Source organism: Echiichthys vipera (assembly GCF_963691815.1).
Source record: "Echiichthys vipera genome assembly, chromosome: 22".
NCBI lineage: Eukaryota > Metazoa > Chordata > Actinopteri > Perciformes > Trachinidae > Echiichthys > Echiichthys vipera.
In genome coordinates this window covers 6,423,289-6,436,833 of record NC_139847.1, presented here as the reverse complement: position 1 = coordinate 6,436,833, position 13,545 = coordinate 6,423,289, and the positions used below count along the sequence as shown (strand labels likewise).

The window sequence follows — 13,545 nt, the reverse complement described above, 5'->3', positions numbered from 1 at the left end:
CGCCCAGATAACAACACTGCTCTGGAGGAAACTGAATCTTATAATAGTTTAATTTTGCATTGAAGTGCTAATGTTTACCTCCTGCCTTCAAACTGGATCAGATACGTAGGATGACAAACTGCTGTTACATGTATTTGCAGCATGTTAAATGAGTTCCCAAAGCCTTTACCACCCGTTCACTCTGATCCAAGAAAGACAAACTGGGTGGGAGCGTTGGGAAGGAGAGTCAGACTGTGGAGAAATGCACTGGGTTACATAATATAACCCCACGGTTATGAAAGTGCAAATACCAGACATTCCCCCCTCAGCTAACATTATGTCACAGTCCGATAACACAGTCTTGATAATTTGCAACACTTCACACATTGAAATGGGCTTGAAACTTCACCTGTTGAATGTCAGTGGAAAGATTCAAAGATACACAACCACCCACATAACTTCCAGTTATTCTGGAGATCAGTGACATTAAGGTGATTTCTGAATCATATGTGGCTTTACAGTACAAGTGTAGTTTTATTTTTGCTGTACAGTCATGTCTGTTCATCCTCAGCTCCAGAGAGTGGGAAAGCGTGGATCGCTCCGTCAGGAGTCGGCTGCAAAACCGCAGCGAGGACGGTGAATTCTGGTGAGTCTTTTTGTGCACATGGACTCTCATCTTTTTTTTTAAAGCTGTGTGAAAGCAGGTGTTTGTTTTCCTTTGGGCAGCTGAAGGTAAATCACTGATGATGCAACCCGACCCCCCCAAAGACTTTTCCACCTACTGTGGTTTAACCCTTGTGCATCACCGGGGACGATATGAGCTTTTTAATTTTCAATCTGTAATAAACTGTGAATCCAAAATACACTCAGACCCTAAAAGAGAAAAACAACCCCACTGAAACCACATTTTTTGATCCCATGCTCACTACAGAATAAAAACCATATATTCTATTATATCAGGCTCTCAATCTTTAAAATTGTAGTGTTTACTATTTTCCACCAGTTTGATCTTATTCCCATGCATTTCCCTGGTTTCCACTCTGGTTATCATGGGGCACTGCAGTGTTGAATGCAATGCATCAAATCATGATAATAAAAAATTAAAAAATAAATAGAAAATCCCCCTAGCATTTAGTTTACAGTTGATAATAACAAAACATATTGAATCGTATAAATGTGACGAGTAGCTGGATGTACGTACGGTATAAACTGTTTTATAGGTTTAGTATTTAATTTGGTGATAACTGTGCGAGGGTCGGGGAAACTTTCCATTCATGTAAATGTTTAAATGTTTCTAATTGTGAATTTATTTTATCATTGTGTGTCCAATTTTTTCATGAAATGAACAAATAAATACAAATACAGATACAAAAAATAATTACATTTTTGTGTTTATTTCATAAAATATGGCATTTAAAGGGTTAAAATTCAGAAAATTAATGAATATGAAAGCGGAAAATATTATTAATTTACAGTATTTTTATAGAAGTTTTAGGAAGGGGACATTTTTAAAGGGTTAAAGTTTTTTGAGGGTTTTTCTCATTAATGGAACAAATACGCTTTAGTTTTTTCTTTCTGGGATTTTTTTTGGCCTTTTCATGCCTTTTATTTTGATAGGACAGCAGTAGGTTGACAGGAAATTGGACCAGTGGACCAATTGGGTTACAGTGTCAAGGACTTTCAGCCTCTGTATATGGGGCACCTGCTCTTTTAGCGTTATTTAGCGTTATTACGTTTTTTTACTTGTTTTATGTATATATTTGTTACATTTTAGTTTACCCTTTGCTTGCCACACACGCCGAGTGTGTTTTCTAACTTTTCCCTTGAATTGCCCCCCGGGGACAAATAAAGTTTTTTGAATTTGAATTTGAATTGAACCCCTGAGCCACCGGGTGCCCCACATATGGAAGTTTATTTTGGTTTATTTCCTTCTGTTTACATGTAACTATAAAAATAATAACTTCCATTTTGAGCCAACAGAGCTGTACGATTGGATACTCCAAAGACAAAACACCACTCACACTAGAACGTCTCTGTTTCCTTTTGTAATGTCTGTGATTTATCGAGGTTCTCCGCGGCGGCGACAGTATATGTTTGAAATGTCAGCATCATTAGTCATCTGCGCTGAAACAAGGTTCAACGCCCGGACTTTGTCCTAACACTGCGTCTATCTCCGTCCCTAAGGATGTCGTTCAGTGACTTCCTGCGCGAGTTCAACCGTCTGGAGCTTTGCAACCTGACGGCTGACGCCCTGCAGAACACCCAGCTGAAGAAATGGAGCTCCTCGCTCTATCAGGGAGAGTGGAGGAGGGGCAGCACTGCCGGAGGCTGCAGGAACTTCCCAGGTATGGGCTGTGAGGCAGCGGATGGGAGAAACGGGTAGAAGGGACGAGGCATCACGTATGATAGAGGAGCTTTTCCAGAATGCCTAGTGTCATTTTCTCTACAAACTAAAGAATGACCTGCTTTAAAATACATTTATACATAGAAATGCTCCATCATGACATCAAGACATGCAATGAATAGGAGTCTTTTCTCGATCTACTGTAACCTTGACAACCTAAATTGTGTTATATTTTAAATAACAGCGTTTTTCCAATGGATTCCCAAAGACAGAATTAAAGTTAAAAAAAAACCCTGAAGCAATCTGACCTCTTCACCTCTTCTTCCCAGCAACCTTTTGGCTGAACCCTCAGTTCAAGATTGCGCTGCAGCACCCGGATGCTCCCGGGAAATCGGACTGCAGCTTCCTGGTCGGCCTCATGCAGAAGGACCGCAGGAAGAAAAGGCGGGAGGGCAAAGACATGGAGACAATCGGGTTTGCTGTCTATGAGGTTAGCAACAAACGCTGTTTTGTAAATCTTAAGGCTGAAACACGGTCGCGAGCGCTTTGAGCTAGGTGAGCCAGGCGTGGTCTGCGTTGGCGTACGTGTGTGGACCGCGTTACTGTCCTTTATCTTGAAGTTACAGCCTTTTTACTGCAGGAACTTAACAAAACGTAAGCTGTTTTTTAATTTACTGTAACTTTATGAACCTTTTTGAGTGTTTGCTACTCTATTCTTCCCATGGTTTTCACTGTATTTCACAACCCAGGACATTTCCAACACAACATAAAACATTAACTTGACCGATGCGATGCTATGATACGCGTTGCCTCTGTAAGTTCTGCGACTTTTTGTCATCGCAGCCACAAATTCCATCCGTCTTCGCCCAAGCAGCGCTCGAACGACTCTAAATGAGTTGGCACTGAGTTTGAAAGTAGCGTAATGAATAACAGATGTAAAAAATATGTCACCGGCCTCCTGTTTTCCAACGCGTTTGTGACATTGAACATGACACACCAGAAAAGAAACGGAAACCGAAAAACATACTCGCTCACTGACTATGGTAAAGGAGTCTATCACACATTTTTAGCGGGTTTTCCTGTGTTTAAGAGAAATATAGGTACTAATTTGGGTGGAAGAAAGGTATATGTTTAGTTCAATTCCTGCACATTGTGATTGATTCATCATGGTAATTATTTAATTCCTCTCTCTCTTCATCCTTTACAGGTTCCAAACGAGGTAAGTTTTCCCTCTCTCCACTTTTTCTCTATTCAAGAACAACCAACAGTTGTCGAATGCCATCCTGATGATCCCAATTAACTCTTTGACAAGATTCTTGAAAACCTCTTTCCTCTCAGATGGCGGGCAGGTCAGGCGTCCACCTGAAGCGAGACTTTTTCCTCACCCACGCCTCCAGCGCTCGCTCAGAGCTCTTCATCAACCTGAGGGAGGTCAGCTCGCGGTTGCGGCTGCCGGCCGGGGAGTACATCATCGTCCCCTCCACCTTCGAGCCGCACAAAGAGGCCGACTTTTGCCTCAGAGTTTTCTCTGAGAAGCCCGCCGACTCAGAGTGAGTGGCTGTGACGTGTGAGGGATCTGGGAGGGGGTGGAGAAGATGACCTACAAAATAATTTTCATGTCTTTCTTCGTTTTTAGGGCCAGTGTTACTCAGTGCCGTCAGTGTAATAATGTCTCATCTTGTATAAATGCAATGAATGTGCAGAAAAGAAACACGTTTAAAGGTCCTGTATCATGCTCGTTTTCAGGTTCACACTTATGTTGGTTTCTACTAGAACATGTTTTCATGCTTTAATGCTCCAAAAACACATTATTCTTCTCCTCCTGTCTGTCTGAATATACCTGTATTCACCCTCTGTCTGAAACGCTCCGTTTTAGCGCCTGTCTCTTTAAGACCCCCTCCTGAAAAATACCAGTCTGCTCTGATCGGTCAGAGTTTCTGGGTCTTCCTCGTCTGCACTCTCTGCGTCTCTGCACCGTCATTGCAGCCGGGGAATGACTGTAACGTCACTGTAGCCTCACTTTCTGCCTATTTATAATATAGTTGTGACATCACAGCTGTACAGGAAGTCCAAACGGCTCGTTTAAAGACACTGACGCTGTGTGCGTTTCTCTGTGGCTTGAGCGTTTTGCTACTTTCACAGTATTTATATAGCACCTCCACCTGCATTGTAATAAAAAAGGGCATAGGAATAACATTTAATAACATAAGAAGAAGAAATACATCATGATGAAGTATGTAACTAAATGTTTTTTCTTTCCTCGTCAGGGAGCTTGATGATGACGTTATAGCAGAGCTTCCAACAGAGGTGAGTGGATGCAACTACTCGACTACAACATCTGGCTTCTGATGATGTGTGGAAAGAAACCAACTTAAAAAAACATTTGTGTTTGTGTTTCAGACTGAGCTGGATGAAAGCCAGATCGACGCCGGCTTCAAGAGTCTCTTCAGACAGCTGGCAGGGCCGGTAAGGACGCCAGGGGAAGTGGTTCATGAGTTGCACACACGTCGTATTCGAATGATTTGACCTTCTCCGTTTGCCCCGACAGGACATGGAGATCAGCATCACAGAGCTGCAAACCATCCTGAACAGGATCATCAGCAAACGTCAGTAACGGCCGCAATTATCGCTCATAACATTACGGGATTAGTCGAACACGTTCTTCAATATAGTGTTAAATGTGTTATTGTTCTCTCTTTTTGTCTGACTTTGTCACGCTAACAGATAAAGACCTGAAGACAGACGGCTTCACACAAGAAGCTTGTCGCAGTATGATAAGCCTCATGGACGTATCCTTGAAACGGACTGGCCTTTGTTGGATAGAACATAAATATTATAGGGGAAAAAGCATTCTTTGGATTTCTTAAAGGACTACTCCGTCGATTCAGCGTCAAAACAGACACATTAGAAGCAGAGATATCGTCTTTTGATTCCTTGCATTCTTCGTCCTTGTGAAAACCTGGAGCCTACATTACCAACAATGCAACTCAGTATTACTTTAGTGGATTTATCAGACTTGGGGGAACAACTAAGGCCCGTAAACATGCTTTGACCTGTGAAGCCGGGTCCCCTTGTAAAGTTGGCTGCTTCTTCTTTTACGTCTGTTCAATGATTACGTGTATTGGGTGGTTGACAGAAGTCACCGTTGTAACTTAACTTCTTGGCTCAGACGGACGGCAGTGGAAAGTTGGGTCTGACGGAGTTTCATGTACTCTGGGAAAAGGTTAAACGATACCTGGTGAGATTAAACACTGATGGGTCACACTGTGAAAGCAGGCTTTATCGATTCTGCCTCTTGCGTCAGCACGTTATTTATTTTGACATCTGACCAGGGGACTGCTTTATATGGAAGCCTGTTTACACCAATGTGATCATGAAAGTCATTATACTGAGGAACTGTCTTAAAAATAATGAGGAACTTTCTAATAAATGATGAAGAACTTTCTTAATTAAAATGAGGAACTTTCTTATAAATAATGAGAAATTTTCTTAATTAAAATGAGGAACTTTCTTATAAATAATGAGGAACTTTCTTATAAATAATGAGAAACTTTCTTAATTAAAATGAGGAACTTTCTTATAAATAATGAGAAACTTTCTTAATTAAAATGAGGAACTTTCTTGAAATAATGAGAAATCGTTCTCAAAATGAGTTACTTTGTCACAATAATGAGTTAGTTTGTCGCAATAATGAGTTAGTTTCTCAAAAATAATGAGTTAGTTTGTTAAAATAATGAGTTAGTTTGTTAAAATGATGTTAGTTTGTCACAATAATGAGTTAGTTTGTCGCAATAATGAGTTAGTTTCTCAAAAATAATGAGTTAGTTTGTTAAAATAATGAGTTAGTTTGTTAAAATGATGTTAGTTTGTCACAATAATGAGTTAATTTGTTAAAATAATGAGTTAGTTTGTTAAAATAATGAGTTAGTTTGTTAAAATAATGAGTTAGTTTGTTTAAATAATGAGTTAATTTGTCAAAATAATGAGTTAGTTTGTTTAAATAATGAGTTAGTTTGTCAAAATAAGGTGAAACCTTTTTAAAATAATGACTCAGTATCTCAAATGAAAGACCGGATTTGAATTCACTCGTCTAAATTCTTGTTTTACTGTGCCTTATTTCCTGTTTGTCTTCACTCTGTCTGTTTACCCCTTTCCTCCGTGTCCCCGTCCTGCTTCAGACCATTTTCAGGCAGTTTGACTTGGACAAATCGGGCACCATGAGCTCCTATGAGATGAGGATGGCTCTCGAATCTGCAGGTACACTTCCTTTTCACTTCAAATGCAAGATAAAGGAAAGATTTTAAAGAACGTTCCCTCCTGGATATGGGGACAAACATCTTTTATTCTGACACTTTGATTTCCCTGCTTGTCTTCTCACTGCCAGGTTTCAAGCTGACCAACCAACTGTTCCAGCTGATCATCCTGCGCTACACGGAGGCTGACATGTCCGTCGACTTTGACAACTTTGTCACCTGTCTGGTCCGACTGGAGACCATGTTCAGTGAGTCATTTTACTGCTCAGTGTTTCAAAGAAAGGGTTCACATACATGTCTGGGGTTTTGTTAAAATACAACAAGCGTGAAACTTGTTATCACCACAGAAAAAAGTCATTTATACCATTTGTAATTGCAAATAAATAAAACACAGTACATGTCTGCGTGGTTACAGGGATTCGTGCATTAAAAAAATACAACCTACTGAACCAGAATAGAAGTTTAAATACTATCATTGTTTCTATCTCTGCAGAAACCTTTAACACCATGGATACCGATAAAGATGGGTTCATGAGCCTCAACTTCACTCAGGTACGGGCACAACACAATGCTCCCACTCACCCAAAAGTTGGACATTTACTCCCCATCTCTGTGCGTAAAGTACCTGTGATTTGTTCATAATTAGCATCCCCTAATTCACACGCTCTCTTTGTTCTACAGTGGCTAACCCTGACCATGTTTGCCTAAAGATGAGTGGACTTCTCTGTAAATGTTGCACTGCATCCTGCTCCAGCTCCAGTACGTGTTGTTTCTCAGAAGTGCCTTTTTTCCTCCACCAGTTCGTCCTCTCGCTGTTGAGGCCCTCTGATGCTGAAAGACTGTAAAAAATTCATCTTTACAGTGCCTCCATTGTAAACGTGTGCCAGTCCTTTTTATTTGTCACTCTGCCATCGCAGTGACTTTGAGCCGCAACGTTATTTTAGCTGTACAATCATTTATTGGTGGCGGAAAAAATATCGCTTCAACATCAGTGGGTGGAGAAAAAAAAGCTCCACATTTTTGTGGTGATATTTAGCGTGATTGGTTGAATTGGCTTCGCCCCATGTAAAGAGGCTAAAGGCCCTCAAGGCAGCGGACGCAGGTTCGACTCCAACCTGCGGCCCTTGATGCACGCCCCCCCCCTCACCCTATTTCCTTTCTTTCCTTTCTAATAAAAAGGCTGGAAAACTGCCCCAAAAAGATCCAAAAAAAATAGAGGGGAACAATGTTATTAATTCTCAGGATTTAGTTGGCCACTACCATATTTGGCATATTATCAGTAGCATCCCTGAGCTAGTTTACTCTTCTCTATTTCCCAAATAGTCTTGTTTGGTCAACTTTTAGTAAAGTTAAAGGGCACTCCAGTATTTTTACACAGTCTCCTTGCAGCCTCAAATGAAAGACGCTATCCCGGTGCATCATGGGAAATGTAGGAAAAGTCAGGATACCTCCACCTCTGTTGGTTTGAATCTGTTTTTATAAAACAATCACAGCCCGAGTCCAGGTTGCACTGAAACTCAACCAATATGATTGTGTACGCTCTAAAACAAACTTCAGTCTGTGAGTGCTGCCTCCTTTAGGCAGCTCAACTGGGAGATTTCAAGTCAGTCAATAGTTTAGATTTTATTTTCTGGCATTTTTATTGGGAGATAGCTATTAATCATCACTCATTAATGATTTACACATAGTGAGCACTAGATTTTGGGGGGGGGGGGGATAATACCTCTTGACATATCTTTAACTAAATCAATTCATTGAAAAGTGGAAACAATCCTGTGTCTAGTCCACCAAGAGTTAATGTACTTGAGGACAATCTGCAAAATGCTCCTCTCCGAGTGTTGTATTTGTGAAAAGTTTTGAGCCTTCTGTCAGTTATTACGCTCTCGGTGCCGGATGTGGTCGATACGGAGAACTGCTGAGTGTGCCGGCTTGTTCTCCAGCCAACTCTTGAATGCCACACACATCATGTATCTCTACTCTGCCTTCATAGCATCGTGCCGGCCTGATGTGTTCTGTTTCCATCTCGTGCCAAACGTTGGTTTCACCTCAGCATCAAGAGTCCACTTGTGGAGCTTTACGGGGCCCCGCAGTGAGACAAAGGTGGTGTGTTGTATCATAGAGAATGTGTTGCGTCATGTTTCTTTCAACCTGTTTAGCTTCGAGACTTACTTATAGTTATGCATGGCACTTTTTACTGATTGTTTTGCGAAATATAGAATAGCTTTTATAATCTGGGTTGTAACTGTATGTCGTGTGTAAAGAAAAAGGGGTGCGTCAGCCTTGTTTAATCTGGCCTTTCAAAGGGAACAAGAACACGTCGATACTTTAGGTGAAGGTAAACTATTATGCAAGGTGGATGGCTTGTATGCATGCAGTGTGAAATGTGATATATTGTCTGCCTGTATAATTTCTGTTCAACCAGGGGAGCAAGTGTTTTATCTGAAGCGTTTTATTCCAAAATAACGACGTCACTTTTGTGGGAAAGAAATCTTTTAAGTATAGAGGGTCTACATGTAAAGAGTTATACTTCTTATCAAGCAAAGTGTTTCAAATGCCAAATAGAGTTCGTACTGCCAATTATTTTTGCTTTCTGTAAATGGAAGAATTGAATTTGACACATTAAATCAAAACGTGACAGCAAAACCCTTAGATTTATATAACACGCCTACAATGCCAGCGTTCATGTCCTCCGTTTTTGCCACGTAATGCTTATGTAACATTAGCTAATGTTTACAAAGGTAACTTCATGCAATGCATTTGGTTTACTGTGTAGCATCTCTGTGAAATACACGATATGAAAATAAACATTTTCATGAGTCTCTGAATAATCGGTTTATATTCTTTTATGAAATCGCACAAATCACACGAATGTTACTTGTCATTGTAATCGTGTAACTGGTGAGTGGGTCAGGTCTCCTGGGAGAAGTGAAGTAACGCTTTATGGCACTGCTTGTGATTTTGGTGAAACTGGAGCATATTTTTATGGTTTTCTTTTGGCTAATGGCTAACCACTGCTAACTGTGGCTGCCGTCAGCTAGCTTGCTAGGTTAAAAATTCACAATAGAGAGAATCGTAATGGATCTTGTTTGCAATTGGATGTTTCCTGTCAACAGCTTTACGGGGATTTTTTTTACTGCAGCACCAAGTGCAAGTGACCACTGGAGAAACTGGCTTCAACGCTGAGCTCCAGTTAAAAAGTCGGAAAACCGTTATATTATTTATTATTTAACAGGTTAGCCATCGTTAGCATCTGAAAACGATGCATTACGCTGTATTTTGGGCTTACAAACATTGTAGCAACATGACCACAGATGAAAGATGGACACTACTGTTACTGTTACACATTACACGATTATTTAATGAGACACAAATGTGACAGAAGTGCAAATAAACAATGTATTCCAGCAGCTTTAACTACTGCTGATGCTGGACGCCGCCATGTTGGATTTTGAGATTTGGGCTCTCAGAAAACCCCGACTGGGTTCAACTGGAAAGTAGCACTCCGACGGGATTTTAGTCGTTAGCGAGAAATGTCGGACTGTAAGTACATTAGCTTTGATATGTTGTACCTGCTCGATCTTTGGTTGTGTTAGCAAAGTTGTCAACTCGCTACTTTTTGATCAAGAGTAATGTAATCATAACAAATGCACGTGTGCGGCTGTCCATATTTACGACCGCGTGTATGAATGAATTCCACGTGAAACGGAAAAATACAAAAAAGGCTCCCCTCCACGCCCCAAAGAACAACGCGAACAAACTTAATATAGTAATAAATAGTACCTTTAGTAACAACATTCATATGAAAAAACAAGCACAGTAAAGTCCACTCATGTACACAGTTCAACAACATCATAGAATCAAGATCTTTACAGGAGATTTTTGCTCATTGTTAAGTTAAATTGCAGACATTATACAAGCTGATCACATTTTAAGTTAGAACAAATACATCTCATTTAAAACCATACAAAATAAAACGTTTTTCATCTGGAGCCGCTCCGTAGAGGAATGCAAGGTGTCAGACGAGACACGGTGGTCTAAGTGATTATTCAGAAGGACTTCAATGTTATCATCTTTGACCTAAGACTAAAAAACAGCCCAACTGCTCACCTCAATAATAAACTTTCTTTGGCATAATGACATTAAATATCAACCACTTTAAGTTACTCCTTCAGTCACACCAAAAGGCTCAACTCTTGCTTCTGACTTGCACGCCGTCTCTTAGGCGTAGTTGTTGTTGTGCTCAATCCTGGTCACCATGGTGGAAATCAGCCGCTCCAGCTGCTCGGCTCGCTGCTTCCCCGTTTGAAGGACCTCCTCGTGATTGGCCTTCTCTTCGCTGTCGTAGTCTGTCACCGCCTGGTTGGTGATCAACGAGAGGGCGAAGACGCGCATGCCGCAGTGACGCGCGACGATCACCTCGGGGACTGTGCTCATGCCTGGCGAGGAAAAGAGGGAATTGAAAGTAAATACAAAAGCTACCAGGATAGATTTAAGGGAGATCAAACATATAAACTTTAAACTCACCAACAGCATCAGCGCCCAGTTTGTGCAGCATACGGCACTCGGCGACGGTCTCGAATGAGGGCCCGCCTAGAATGCAGTAGACGCCCTCCTGCAGGAAGTCTCCGTAGCCGAGCTCCTGTCCAATGTCCATCGCCATCTGCTGGAGCTCTCTGTCGTAGGCGTCAGACATGCAGGGGAAACGCACACCGAACCTGCGAAAGGAAGAGACGTAGAGGGACAGGTGGAAGGTTTAGCTGGGGCGAGAGCCAGAGGAGATATTGCTGAATGTCCGCATCCAATCTGAACCGTTGTCCTACCTCTCGTCGTTGGGACCAGCCAGCGGATTGATGCCAGCGAAGCCCGGCATGTTGAGGTGGTCTTTGATGATCATGACGTCACCCACTTTAAAGTCCTGATTGAGGCCTCCGGCTGCGTTGGTCAGCATCACCGTCTGCACGCCGAGCAGCTTGAAGATGCGCATGGGCAGCGTAATCTGGAAACACACATAGACGTTATATAACCATTCAGAGGGAACTTTGCTCTCTCTGCAACATTCTTTAAAGGCCACGCATTTACTGGCAGTTTTGCTCTTCCGTTCAAAGGGTTCAAACACGCTCTGATCAAAACTTGTCACAGCACACGCACCTTCTGGATTGGGTAGCCCTCGTACAAGTGGAAGCGCCCCTGCATGCAAACGCACGGCCTCCCCTTCAAAGTGCCGAACACCAGCCGACCGGCGTGTCCATGCACTGCAGGAAAAAACAATACGGGTCTGTCAATATGAAAAGTATATGAGAAAAACCAAAACAGCAGCTGAGAGGGTTGTCGTTAAACTCACCGGTGCTCTGTGGAAAATCGGGGATGTCCTTGTAGTTGAAGGCTACCTGGTCCTTCAACATGTCGGCCAGGCCTCCGAGCCCGGAGCCACACACGATGCCCACCGTGGGTCGCACGTCTGTCTGGGCCAACAGCCAATCGGCAGTGGCCTTGCAGTCCTCGTATGTGTACCTGGATGACATGAAAAGAGAGTCCGAGGTCAGCATGACTGTGAAAATGTTCTCATTCACCTCTGGCCTCAACGCCTGATTCAGTAAGTATCATGTGATGTGCTCATTATAACCAGATTACAGCGTAAGAGGCTTTTTTTCTGGGCAGCAGGTCTGATCTGAGAACTGATACTTATAAGGAGATGACTTGACTCTCTCACACACACACACATTCCTGCAATCACAGCTGCATCACGCCTCTCATGCTCTTCACCGCAGACACACACACACACACACACACCACTTTTTTTGTCTGTTGAGTTGATAACACTCACAAATTCCTTTGATCAATCTGTTAAATACCTTTCACATGATAAACTTCTTTCTCCCCCATTCAAGCATGAGTCAGTGGACCCACAAGACTGTGCTATAAATAAATAAATATATTCATTACCACCTTAATAAGACTAGAAAGTAGCCACCCACTACCGCAGAACAGCCTCAATAAAGAATATAGATATCACTAATGGTCTAAAATGTGCTGTAAAGACTTTTTTATCTGAACCTTTGCTGCCCACAGAGCATGTGCACATTTTTGTGGGCTTCCCAAAGCCAAACCTTCCCGGTATATTGTTTTTTCCTACAGTCCCAAGACGCCCATGAAGGGGCCATGTGCCCAGCTGCATGGGCAGCTTAAAGTACAGTGTGTTTAAAATTGTACTCACCCTTTGTTGGCTTCTGGAAACATCGCGGAAGATTAAATAAGTGTCTCAAGACTAAAGAAAAATTAGTAAGTGTGCACTTTTTTTTTTAAAAGCGCAGAAAATCTAGTTCCAAAGCGTCAAAAAAATGTTGAATCAGAGCCCAGTTGTAAAAATATCAATTATTATTATAATATAAATATATAAAAGTAAATCTTCTCTTGGGTTTTTCTGGTTTGGAGTCCAGTTAAAGTCTTCAGCTCTTCTTTCTTGTCTGTGGAGAGAAGCCGCAGTCTCCGGGTTTATTATAGGCACAGAGCACCCCCCCCCCCCCCCGCCTCTTCACTGCACAAAATGACACGCGTGGATGCTGCAACCTCATTGGCTGTGAGGACACACCTTCAGAAAAGCATGAGAAGAGGAAATATTGTGTGTGTGTGTGTTTTCTGATCCACAGCCTCCTTCCCAGCAGCCCTGGTGTTCGGCCACTTCACATCCAGTTATCTGCTTGCGTCAACAGAAGTTTATTGCAACATCCGTTCAGCAATGATTAATCGGCCCTTTTATTGATCAACACCCGCAGGAATCTTCCCAAACGTGATGATGTGCATTTTCATTGTGACTTTGTTTTGTTTTGAACATCACAGGTCTGATGTGTTCACGTGATCTTCTCACCATCAGTGGTTCCATCAGTTAGTGTTTTCATGCATTGACTGGGACATCCAGTACATCAGCACATATACCACTTACTGAGTACAGTGAGTATTGTGCTGGAGTGC

The 13,545-nt window shown here is 41.9% G+C and overlaps 2 protein-coding genes across 2 annotated transcripts in view; one reads left to right on the top strand and one right to left on the bottom strand.

The window, feature by feature from the left end:
* The window catches only part of capn1 (calpain 1), a 34,760-nt gene extending 25,373 nt beyond the window's left edge, over window positions 1–9,387 (top strand). The window contains exons 9-21 of the mRNA XM_083937141.1: window positions 551–625; window positions 2,164–2,324; window positions 2,653–2,825; window positions 3,662–3,873; window positions 4,591–4,630; window positions 4,724–4,789; window positions 4,872–4,929; window positions 5,048–5,112; window positions 5,493–5,561; window positions 6,502–6,580; window positions 6,708–6,824; window positions 7,070–7,128; window positions 7,258–9,387. Of these exons, the coding sequence (XP_083793267.1) occupies window positions 551–625; window positions 2,164–2,324; window positions 2,653–2,825; window positions 3,662–3,873; window positions 4,591–4,630; window positions 4,724–4,789; window positions 4,872–4,929; window positions 5,048–5,112; window positions 5,493–5,561; window positions 6,502–6,580; window positions 6,708–6,824; window positions 7,070–7,128; window positions 7,258–7,284 (1,201 nt within the window). The 3' untranslated portion in view covers window positions 7,285–9,387. The remainder of the gene's footprint in view (window positions 1–550; window positions 626–2,163; window positions 2,325–2,652; window positions 2,826–3,661; window positions 3,874–4,590; window positions 4,631–4,723; window positions 4,790–4,871; window positions 4,930–5,047; window positions 5,113–5,492; window positions 5,562–6,501; window positions 6,581–6,707; window positions 6,825–7,069; window positions 7,129–7,257) is intronic.
* A 1,005-nt stretch (window positions 9,388–10,392) lies between these two features.
* Window positions 10,393–13,013, bottom strand: pnp5a (purine nucleoside phosphorylase 5a). Its single transcript, XM_083937541.1, has 6 exons — window positions 12,791–13,013; window positions 11,918–12,087; window positions 11,725–11,828; window positions 11,397–11,572; window positions 11,101–11,291; window positions 10,393–11,012 (listed from the first exon to the last, which is right to left on the bottom strand). Exons 1-6 carry the CDS (start codon window positions 12,811–12,813, stop codon window positions 10,795–10,797), a joined length of 882 nt encoding a protein of 293 aa, XP_083793667.1. The 5' UTR covers window positions 12,814–13,013; the 3' UTR covers window positions 10,393–10,794.
* Window positions 13,014–13,545: the final 532 nt, after the last annotated feature.

Excerpts from the sequence above, each read along its gene's own strand:
- pnp5a (XM_083937541.1), bottom strand. The coding sequence starts at position 12,813 with ATGTTTCCAGAAGCCAACAAAGG. Across the intron at positions 11,292-11,396 it reads GCTGGTCCCAACGACGAGAG|GTTCGGTGTGCGTTTCCCCT; the intron begins GTAGGACAACGG and ends TTCCTTTCGCAG. Across the intron at positions 11,013-11,100 it reads ACTGGGCGCTGATGCTGTTG|GCATGAGCACAGTCCCCGAG; the intron begins GTGAGTTTAAAG and ends TTTCCTCGCCAG.